The sequence below is a fragment of the Rhodnius prolixus genome, unplaced genomic scaffold (assembly GCF_049639745.1).
Source record: "Rhodnius prolixus isolate KJV_2025 unplaced genomic scaffold, Rpr scaffold_6, whole genome shotgun sequence".
Classification (NCBI taxonomy): Eukaryota; Metazoa; Arthropoda; class Insecta; order Hemiptera; family Reduviidae; genus Rhodnius; species Rhodnius prolixus.
In genome coordinates this window covers 18578521-18589987 of record NW_027411634.1, presented here as the reverse complement: position 1 = coordinate 18589987, position 11467 = coordinate 18578521, and the positions used below count along the sequence as shown (strand labels likewise).

Below are 11467 nucleotides of genomic sequence, written 5' to 3'. Positions count from 1 at the left end.
AAAATTTGAAAGACTAAACTATTTCTTCTATTTGGAGTAACAGAAAAAAAGCAGATCAGGCATTGAATTCTAAATTCGCTTCTCCTTTATTAAAACACAGGTTTTTCACTACAAATGTTCGGACTAGTAATTAGTCTGAGGGAGAATAGTCTATGATTCCGATTTTCACTGATTATTGATCTCTAACCTTAAAATTGGTCGCATTTTTCATTATTATTCCTTTTCTAGTTTGTAATTAAAAAAATATCTTGTTCTAAAAATATCAGATTTTAGAATACAAAATGTTTGAATTGTGAAGTGATCTTGCCGTTCCTCAAAGATTAAAGACTTTCTTTCTGAGAGAGACCTTGCAGAAGAAACTAAAATGTTTTTGTTTTCACGCAATTGTCAAGGCAAAAAGGTTTACGTTAATCCGCCAATCAGAAGTAGGTATATCTTACTTTTTTGGATTTTTGCAAAACAAATTTTTATAAATTTTCCTCTGATTTCAGTGTATTTATTTCTTTTGCTTATAGATCTATCTCCTTTAACCAAAATGTCTTTAGGCTTTGCTATAAAATTTATCGTTCCTTCATATTATTTTAAGCTAAATACAAATTAATCTGAAGCAAAAAAGAAAAATGAGAATTGCAGTCGATTAAAACTTAAGCGTTGCATTTTAATGCAGGTCTTTCAAAATTATTTTTTGTTTCTAAATGTTCTCTGCAGTCAAATTAAATCCACGCGATGGAAAGATGATTAATAAGTTATTACTCACTTATAACCTGCAATCTGAGCTCTACAATAAGGCCAAGAAAAATCAGAGGAGACACATTGACAAACTTGCGTTAAAAGGAATCAAAACCATAGTTTTATTTTATCTTTTACTTTAGAATGGGTCAACAACTGAGGTCATTGGCGTCAAAGGCAGTCGAATTTGAACTTATTAACTTCACAGTTATGGAATCACATACTTAACCGATAGATAAGTACTGATTGAAATGCAATTACCAAAATTTAATACGAATGCTAGTAAAAATATTAATTTAAAGTAGTATTATAAACTTGTTGGTCACAGTTGGTATTTTAACAAATGATTCATTACATTCTGTAAATTGTTGAATTTTCAAATACGAAAATTTTTAAAATAAGAATTATAATAAAAACATGTAATAAAAAAACATCAAATTAATTATATTGAATTATACTTACCTAACGCTGGGACATTAATGCAGAGAGCTTGAGAAAGTTTTAAATAAGTCCTACCAAGTTCGAATACACAAATCTGAAGAACTTCACTAAAATCGATTAACAGATCTGAAAACTACATTAAGGAAAATAAATAGAAAAATTATAATTACTATTTTTTAAATTAAATGTCCTCTAACTAACTAAAATCAGAAAGAATGGTAGGCAACATAACTATAACTGTAAAGAATATAAAAGGATACGAGGCGTCCCTTCGATTCTACAAGTGATGTATACACAGGCGGCGATAAGGTGGGTTTGTCTCCTTCCTCTTGTTAAGTGTCTACTAAGAGCCATCTTATAAAAATTGAAGGCCGTGTCCAAGCAATGCTGATTAAGCCTAAAATAATAAAACTGGTGAAATTATAATATAACTTGCTTTCTGAGAAGGATAAACTTTTGCCTAAACAGGCAACACATAGTACTTCAGTTGGCGAATGCCAACATGAAAAAATATTAGGCACTTTATGAAGAATTTTAATTTTCTTGAAAATAGGAGACTAATCTACATTAAATAAGGACGTACCTTAAATTTTGGCAAAGATTGCTTACAGCTCGTTTAGCTTTCTGAAGAGTGATTTCCCTCGACTCTCGGACTCCACTCGCATGAAAGTCTATAACATTGTTTAAATAACTTGAAAAAACTTTTTTTTTCAACAGTCTTTTAATTAAATGTAAATAATTCTTTGGTTAAAATTTAAAAAATATATAATATGTACTAACTGTTTCCAAATCCTCTACATCCACCAGAAGATTCTGAAGAAACGAACTGACCTATTGCAGAACTAATGCCATGAGAATTTTCTTCAAACTGTACTTCTGATACTATAGCACTATCTTCTAACACTGTTCCACAATTTGTGCAAACTGTATCTCCTCTACTTGGATCAACTTCAAGTTCAGAAGATCCACATGATTTACAAGTTTTACCAGTACCCATCTTACCAAATAACTGACCAACTTAATTAATCACTTCTACTATTTTTGTAAATTATCTTATAGTTAACAAACAAAAGATTTATATTGAGCAAGCCATGTAAAAAGATAGCAAGAATAAGTGACAAAAATATAATGAGTTTTCCAGCGTGCCACATATCAGCTGAAAGTTCTGCTCACCAGTTGTTAATAAATGATCTCCCTCACAACATATGGAATTAATATTCAAATAAAGATATTCCGGGTAACTCTTGTTTTACCTTAAAATTATTTCCCGAAACTACATTAAATCACTGCTCACAAATATAAAAAAAATACGGCACTGATAATCCATTACTAAAGCACAATAAATCAATTATTTGTTTATTTTTCAATATGATAAATGCGGTCGTAATATGGCAAAACCACCTTGAGTTTAGAGTTACAGAAGAATTAATACTCAATATTCTTCAATAAAATGCTAAGTCGTTTTCTTTCCTTTCTTTAAAAAATTAGGGTTTATGTGGAGCCCTTCCATCGATAGCCACTCTGGTCTCTATATTTTGATCAGGTTATGTAACACAGTTTACAGTAAAGGCTACAGAGTGCACAGTGCACACAACTATTCAACGAGAACTTAATTTGGTGTATAACATAATCTTACAATACATAACCTTCGTATGTGAAATAACCTCAAAGCACAAGCGGTGTCGAAGGAAAAGTAAAATTTTAACAATATAATGTTAAGATGTTCATGTTTTAGTATCATTTATGGCTAAGTCAATAAGGGTGCCCATTCTTTGGGCTAGTGTCATCGGTACCGTGGCAGGAAGTGCTATCCTTATAAAGTAAGTGCTATGAAATCATTAATATAATTTTACCATTTCAAATACATGTACATAATTGTATTCTTAGAGTCTAAGGATTAAAATAACAAATAACTCATCTATTTTTTATTTATAATGAATTAATTACTGTTAGATCAATAAAATCCTATCTATTTTTCTTGGGCGATAAAACGAGAAATAATCTGACACGCATATTCTGCTTTTTCCAAAACATTAACAAAAATGAGTTAAACTTCAGTTCCTGGGTCATTAGCGAGACTAGTAAATTGTTCACTACGAGTTGCAAGTTATTAAATAATTTAATTTTTTTGAGATTCAGCTTTTATTCAAGGAGTTTTACTACATCTAAACATGAGCTGACAAAGGGAAGGAGCCTTCAATCGATATTGCCTTCACTAAAATATTTCCATCAAACTAAATGTTCAATTGAGTTATTTAAGGTGCATAACTTTAGATTAAGGTCTTATTTACTAATTAAATAACAAATATTAATTTAATGATTTATTATTATTGTTTTGTTTTTCTTGCACATCGTCAACTTTATTATCAGCGCCAATTTTTTTTTATATTTTTTGTGATTAGGGGTCTTCCATTTATAGAGTCCAACGTATTGTAAGCTAGGAACAGGACAGTTGAAGGAAATATGAGTTAGCAGTTTAATATTTTTTTTTTTTTTATTCTTTGAGCTTCTCCCATAAATGGTGTTACTAGTAAAAAACCAATAAGAAAAAGAAGCATTTAAAGTTAACCAAGGTAATGTGAGCGAGCTCTATGATGCGCTTGGCCAACTTTAAAGCAAGGAAATGCGAACTATCTGAATAATTTCTGAAAATTATTATTAATTTTTAATTATTTTTCTTGTAGTTTGTAACGATTAGAATCGATTATTTATATTCCAAATTTTTTTTTACTTTTCAGAGATTACTGTGGTGGTAAACGTTTTGACAATCCTGTAATGGTAGAAAATAAAACTACAATAATTACTGGCGCCAATACAGGAATTGGTAAGGAAACAGCCAGAGAACTGGCAAAAAGAAGAGCAAAGGTCATAATGGCGTGCAGAGATATGTCCAGGTGTGAACAGGTAAAAAAATACTTCATAAATATCCGTATTGTTTAACTTTTAAAACGTTTAGAAGAATTTAAGTTTCTTTCATGTTATTATTGAACACTGTCGCATAGGAATTTAGTCTTGCAATTTTAGGCTAGGCTCAGTGGGATAAGTAGTTGGAGATGATTTGGGTGTGCTTTAAATTGGGAACATTCAGGCAAATTACCTCCTGCATAGGGGGTTTGTAAGATCAAGAGCTTTTCCACTAATCAGTTTGTAATATCATGTCTCGTCTCAGTGCGTTTGCAATTAATAAATACAAAGTTTCTTCCATCTTTGGAAGTTTCCTCTGTTCTAGTTTTAGACAGTATTGGCCCGTTACCAATAATAGGGTTGTCTTCTGAGTCTCTCAGACTTTCTTCAAAGTTATTCTTTGGTTGATGGACAGGCGTGCCCTTAGTTTTTCTAGGACAGATTCTAGAGAAATGAATGAATTATCTAGTTGGATTTTATGTATGTAATGGGTAACGAAGTTGCTGACCAACTAGGTAAGATATGTATATTCGTAGTTTAGACAGCTTTTTTGTCTGTATTTTTCCCAAAAATATGCTTTTATCAATCTATTGAGGACCAAAGTGAAAAGACTGCTCATAGAGGTTATTATTTGAGAATCACTCAAATGTAACTTTAAGTTGTAAAGAGAGTTGTACTAGAACATCCTAATTTCTAAAACACGAGTCAAGATTGTACTGCGATTGCTCTTTGGTGTTACTGCTTGAAAATACTTACCTGTAACGCTTTTCTTAGGTTTTCCTCTACACCAGTCTTGATAGTAAATTTTTTAGGCCTAGATTTACAAGACTTTTCAATGAATATCTCAGGGTTCAATTACAAACTTTGGTCTTGTTCCACAAACTATCTTGATACCGACCGGAATCCATAAGTCTTTTGGGTCTTATGTCCATTAAGCCCTTATTCTTAAGGTTACTTGAAGTTTATTTCCAAAACTCTTTTTTAACAGGTTGTTATTCCCAGTCATACTGTAAAAGAACTGAGTAGACTTGATTTAAAGCTGAAAAGAAAAGAATTTCACAACTGGTGAAATCTCACATGACCTCTTGTGACCTTTTCAAGATTGTAACTTACACATTTTTTAAACAAATTTCATTCTTATTAAAAAATTATACTTTGTTTATCATACATTGCATTAAAATCCTTTTTGAAGGAAGCCATTTGAATCTCCTTCAGGATTGCCCTAAATAATATTTTCTAGCAAAATAATTAAAATATAATTCATAGGTCCATATTGTTATTTAATACAATAAAAATACTCAAAGTTAAGAGAAAATATTAGGTGCCACTTTCGAAAAAAAAAACTCAAAAAGCAAAAATTCCGTTCAGTGATGTTTAAATCTTGAAATTATAGGTTTTTTACTCTCCTGATTTGTGTATTGTGCATTAGTGTTCTGATTTGATTGTGTATTAGTTTGAATTTGCACTAAGCGAAACTCTACAATTCCCATCATCCTGAAATATCCTTAACCCAATTTTTCTTGGAAAAACGTTTCAAATAAATGCTTAATTTACTTGAATACTCAAAGATTAAAAAAAAAAAAAACACATTGTTAGAGCAATTTTGACAAAATCTTAGCGAAGTAAAAGATTTACTCTGAAAAGTGGCACTTATAGTGATTTTTACCGTTAATATACTGTCGGATTCCTTAGTGCTACCTAAACGAAATGATATGGTTTTTTAGTTTCCTGAGTTTTTAATTTTCACGCACAGTCGTACCATTTTCTAAAAAACCACTTCTTCGGGCTAAAAGAACCTCAAATTTCCGGTGAAATATCAATGTGGAGAATTTGAGTCTATCACATTACTTTTTTTTTTACTTGAGATTGAAAAAAAGTTACGAATTTCAAGATTTCATATGGGAATCTACTCTTGAAGTTAATTGTTAGAAGATAATTATTTATTAATATTGATTTTATTATTAATTATTATCATTGCCATCTGAATCTGATCATTTTTCATCTTCAAGAATCAATTAGGGAATCCTTTCATTGTGATTCCTATAAGCTTTAGAAAATTTTATGTGTTTAACATAAATCCTGAGTGTTCAAAGTAATGCCTGCAATATTTCCTTCATCAAAAATTGATTTATAATTTATCAATAAACAAACTTCAGGCGAGGAAAGAAATCGTGCTGGAAACCAAAAATAAGTATGTCTATTGCCGTTTGTGTGACTTATCTTCCCAAGAATCAATTAGGAAATTTGTTGATGAATTCAAAAGAGGTGTGCCATCTTGTTGTAGACATTCACAAAAATATACGTATATTTTACATTCCCCACTAATTAAAATATATGTTTTACAGAGAACGATAATCTACATATATTGATAAATAATGCGGGTGTTATGAGATGCCCTCAATCAAAAACCAAAGAAGGAATTGAGATGCAGTTAGGAGTAAATCACATGGGACATTTCCTCCTAACAAATTTATTATTAGATATGCTTAAGGTAATGAACATTATAATATATCACTTTATCAGTATAAGATTTTTTTGTTTCAATTGGTTACATTTAATTTTAGAAATCAGCACCAAGTAGAATAATTAACTTGTCGAGTATTGCTCACATGAGAGCAACAATTAATAAAGATGATTTAAATTATGACAAAAATTATGACGGAAGTAAAGCGTACTCGCAGAGTAAATTAGCTAATATACTCTTTACAATTGAATTGGCCAAAAGATTACAAGGTAGGTGAAAAATTATATAAAATCTCAGCATGGCTCATACTTAAATAAATGTATGTAACGTAGAATTCTCACGTTTTTAAAAATCTGTAAATGTTTTCATCTTTTTCCATTCACTTTAAAATAAATAAATAAATAATTTGGTACTATAATTTCTCATCCTATGTTTAGCCAAGAAGCGGGTTCATAGGATTGATTCTTACCCTATAGTTGTTTGTAACTTGTCGAAGATTTGTGAGAAATGCTAATCCGAAGCAAATTAGTCGATATGATACATTTGTAACAAATTGATGCTTACTTTTTTTAGAAATAATAACCAAGTTGTTAACCATCAGGTTGCAAATTTTTTGCTTTTTAAGAATGCGCTATTGTTTTCTAATTTTACTAAAAATAACTGGGTTAAAATAGTTGAGAATTATGTTAATTTTCAAAGAGTTACCGCTTTCAACTTTCGCTGCTGGTAAAAAAAATAAAGTTTGGGTCATTATAGTGCAAAGCTGGTTCAAGAAATTTCCGGTCCTGAGATTTTGACCTGGATGATGCTTGTCTTACCGAAGGTGATGCTTTTAACTAACGGTTCGGGAAATCGCGGAAGAACTAGACCTTTAGCCACACAATTGATGTAAATAGTTAAGAGGTGGAAAAAAGCAAACAAAAATAGAGTGCCTTATGATTCAGACGACCTGAAAATTTTATCGTGTTATGTGGTTTGTTCTTCTCAGCAAAAATCGGGTCTATTGATGCTAAGTTGTTCCTATACGACAATAGGAAGCGTTGTGGCTAATTTTTTTTTTTATGATTTAAGGCGCGTCAACATCTAAGGTTATTGGCGCCCGGAGCTTTTTTCAGTGCACTGCCTCCGGACTGTGTTCTCTGGTTAATGACAACACTGTCCATTACCGGACAGTGAGCTGTAAGAAGCTCCTAGGAAGAGAAAATCTAAGGGTAAGCTGCTGGATTCGAACCCGGGACCTCCGCGTGGGAGTCCAGTATGTTAACCTCATAGCTAATCCCTTCCCTCTCGTTGTGGATACTGATTGGTTTTGGCAGAGTCCATCAAATACATACTTTTAAACTGGCCCAACCAAAAAAAATGAACAAAAAAACATACCTACAGTTTGTTGTGTACTACGTCGACTGGGCCAGCTTCTATACATTTTTAAAAATTCCTGAAACAATCACTGCAGAGATTTATTGTCAAAAAAAGTCGACGATATTTACCAGAAATCTCTTCGACTACAGGCTTTGATCTAGAGAAGAGATCCTACAAACTTATTACATGGCAACGTTAATTTCCAAAAATTGATAATTGGTTTTCACTTTTAAAAGCTACTAGATGATTTTTTTTTTACTAGTAGAATATTCACTTTTGAGGATCAGACAAAAAAAACATTCTTCAAATTTCTTGGATCTAGGAAGCCCAATTTATTTTACAGAGATGAGATAATGCGAATAGTTACAATTTAGTGAAGTAGTATTTCAGCTTTTTGTGCCAATGAAATTAGCCATTATTCGTATTTTGTAAATACTTATAAATAATTTATATTTGTTGTGTTTAATTTTATTTATCTATTTAACTTTTTTAAATCTATTTTAGAAAGTGGAATACTTCTTCTCACTACTAAGAATTGCCATTGGTTACTTTTCTCACCATTTAAAAAACACATGATTTTGTTTTTATCCGTTGTAGCACGCATGTTTGTTGTATCCCTTTTTGTTTTTATCCGTTGTAGCACGCATGTTTGTTGTATCCCTTTTTGTTTTTATCCGTTGTAGCACGCATGTTTGTTGTATCCCTTTTTGTTTTTATCCGTTGTAGCACGCATGTTTGTTGTATCCCTTTTTGTTTTTATCCGTTGTAGCACGCATGTTTGTTGTATCCCTTACCAATTAATAATAATTAAAAAAAAATAAACAGGAACATAACATGCATGGTAAGACGGATTAAAATCATCGATATTATGCAGCACTGCGGACCTAACCAAATTAAAATTTTCAAATGTGCAGGTACTGGCGTAACAGTAAATGCTGTTCATCCTGGATTAGTAGAAACCGAAATAACTCGACACATGAGTTTCTTTAATTCATATATTTCTAGTATAATATTGAAACCATTAATATGGATGTTTATCAAGAACCCAGTGCAGGGTGCGCAGACGACAATATATGCTGCTTTAGAGCCTGTCCTTGAAAAAGTTTCTGGCAAATATTTTTCGTACGTATTAGATACTATGTTATCACTGTTTGTGTTTAATTTACACTTTGTGTGAGTGTTTGTTTAATGCCATTGTTACCAACATTATGCAGTTGTCCAACTAATATTTTTTTAGGAATTGTGCTGAAAGCAGGACTAGTTTAGTTGCTCAGGATGACAATCTCGCTAAATGGCTTTGGGCAGTAAGTGAAAAATGGACAAAATTAGAAGAAGAGCGATCTGTATAATCGTATACTGTAAATTAGTAATCTGTAGGATTTTTGTAAATAAAAACTATTTTTTTAATTCTACTTTTTATTTATTATAAAAATTATGCTAAGAAAACAAATAAGAACTAAAAATTATCAATGAGGCATTCATTAAAACACGATTTTAAATAAGTTCTTCAATATTTTTGGCCTGAATTGTAGTCTCTCAGAGTATTTTTTCAGGATCTCTCTAGCTGGCTTCGTACAACATTTTTTTTAAGAGGCAATAACATCTCTGTACAGTAATCTGAAAAAAAAATACAAACAAACAAAAGTAACAATATCCTGACATGAATCTGGGTCAACTACATTAAGTGTCATTGCCAGACTTCCTATTCCAAAACCTGTAATTTGCGGATAATTTCACTGCTACTAAAAGATTTATGTTTTACTGCCCTTGCCTGAAAGTAGATCTATCTAAGTGAAGTTAATTAACGTCTCAAAAGTTTAATCAAGTGACTATCACATATTAATCATCCTTGTAACTAAAGGAGTTTTGATTGCCATTTGAACTTAAAACTTGGAAAAGAAAAGGAAATACACAAAAAATAAACAAAAGTAATAATAAATACAATTAGAGATATGGGAGAATTACTCACAAGAAATTGATCTTGGGTTCTTCTTTCTTCCTCCTGTGATGTTGCTGCTCCTGGTTGTCTTCCTCCTTAGGGCTGCTTCCTGCTGATTCGGGGCGAATGACCACGTATAAATAAAAGTTTTTTTAAAAAGCTTTTCGAGTCCCTGTTCGCGAGCGCCAGTTATGATATTTGAAGGAATAAAGAGCATTTTAAAAAATTTTATTTAACAGGAAAACTAGATTGTAACAGCTCGGAGTGTTCGACATGAATAGAATTGTAGGAGAGCAATGTGGGAAAAATAAGTGGTATTCTGCGGTGTCAGCTTGAGGTGTCAGGCTCGTGAGAAAAATGCTGTAACTATGGACGGGGCGGAAGCACTTACTTCTCCCACTTACAAAACCACGCTTCATAACCACTTGACCAACACACAAAAAAAATGACCGTCACTGTGGGTAGGTGTTGGTGTAGTGGTAGATTCGTAAATAGGAGTTTCCCAGTTCGAAATCCGCTATTAACTACTGCTTCTTTGTAAGAAAATAAAATGTATACCTATTTCAATCATTATTCCTTTTAGACTTTCTTCCTTCTGGATTAATGAATCAGTCACCAAAAACAACGAACAACAAAATTTATAAGATGAAAAGTTAATGCCAGTTTCAGTCATTATAAACATTATTCTGCCGAGCTTTCGACCTAGGGACAAGGTCTGTCCATGAACGGACAAGACAGAGGACACACCAACCCTGTAATGATGTAGATTTTTTTTAGATTTTGAAAAGACGGGGCGGGACCCTATCCCCACGGCACTGCAGCCACACGAGGCTTATTGTGCCTTCCCCTTAAACCTAGTAGGTGAAACCTCCCCTCTTAAGAAGGTCGAGAGCTTTCCCTACTAGTTCCTTCTGCGCTGTTATCTCCTTTGGCCTCAAGGTTCCAAAGATGTCATAGCGCAGTCTCTCAATTGCAACGCAATCGAACAACAGGTGAGAGGCCGTTTCCTCCTCTTCCTGGCACAATCTGCACAAAGGTTCCGAGCTAATAAGCCCTATCTTGTGCAGGTGCTTTCTGAACCTTCCGTGCCCCGTGAGTAGGCCTGTAATCAGAGTAATCTGATTCCTGCCTAAACCTAGAGTCACTTTAGTTCTTTGTTTGCACAACAAGGGCATAACCCTCTTGCTGTGTTTTACCCCTGGAAGCATCACCCAGTACTTTTCGTGTTCTCTCCAGATCCAGTCTCTGAGAGCCTCACGAACTGCACCCCTAGTGATCCCCAGGACTGGTTCCGGACCAGTGAAGGGAGTATTAGCTCCATTCCTGGCCAACTGATCAGCTATTTCGTTCCCCTTGATCCCCACATGGCCCGGCACCCATTCCAATCGGAGTTTGTTGTGCCGAGCCAATTGATCTAGGGCCTTTTTACATTCCCAGACCAGGGAAGAGGTAAATGATGTAAAAACAGTATATTGTAAATTAGCACTGACCTAGTCCCTAGGTCGAAAGATCGGCAGAATAAAGTTTGTAATGACTGAAACTGGCATTAATTTTTAATTCTATTGAAACTGTGATTCAGTCACCAAAAATAATGAACAGTAATAAAATTTATGCCATCGTACGGGCTTCCT

The 11467-nt window shown here is 32.9% G+C and overlaps 2 protein-coding genes across 3 annotated transcripts in view; one reads left to right on the top strand and one right to left on the bottom strand.

Moving 5' to 3' along the window:
- Positions 1-2698, bottom strand: part of Brf (Brf RNA polymerase III subunit) — a 40071-nt gene extending 37373 nt beyond the window's left edge. Inside the window, exons 1-4 of one of the 2 annotated variants that reach the window (XM_074141100.1) lie at positions 1951-2698; positions 1754-1841; positions 1431-1567; positions 1192-1296 (exon numbers count right to left, since the gene is read on the bottom strand). In XM_074141100.1, the coding sequence (XP_073997201.1) occupies positions 1192-1296; positions 1431-1567; positions 1754-1841; positions 1951-2167 (547 nt within the window). In that variant the 5' untranslated portion in view covers positions 2168-2698. The remainder of the gene's footprint in view (positions 1-1191; positions 1297-1430; positions 1568-1753; positions 1842-1950) is intronic. The other variant, XM_074141099.1, reaches the window with a different exon arrangement.
- A 68-nt stretch (positions 2699-2766) lies between these two features.
- On the top strand, positions 2767-9304 carry LOC141460792 (retinol dehydrogenase 13-like). Its single transcript, XM_074141118.1, has 7 exons — positions 2767-2990; positions 3909-4074; positions 6231-6339; positions 6420-6565; positions 6639-6807; positions 8812-9019; positions 9135-9304. Exons 1-7 carry the CDS (start codon positions 2914-2916, stop codon positions 9244-9246), a joined length of 987 nt encoding a protein of 328 aa, XP_073997219.1. The 5' UTR covers positions 2767-2913; the 3' UTR covers positions 9247-9304.
- Positions 9305-11467: the final 2163 nt, after the last annotated feature.

What these genes read in the sequence shown, in the direction of transcription:
- LOC141460792 (XM_074141118.1), top strand. Translation starts at nt 2,914, where the DNA reads ATGGCTAAGTCAATAAGGGTGCCCATTCTTTGGGCTAGTGTCATCGGT. An exon ending in TGTTGATGAATTCAAAAGAG is followed by an intron (nt 6,340 to 6,419) that starts GTGTGCCATCTT and finishes TATGTTTTACAG; the next exon opens with AGAACGATAATCTACATATA. An exon ending in ATTGGCCAAAAGATTACAAG is followed by an intron (nt 6,808 to 8,811) that starts GTAGGTGAAAAA and finishes TCAAATGTGCAG; the next exon opens with GTACTGGCGTAACAGTAAAT.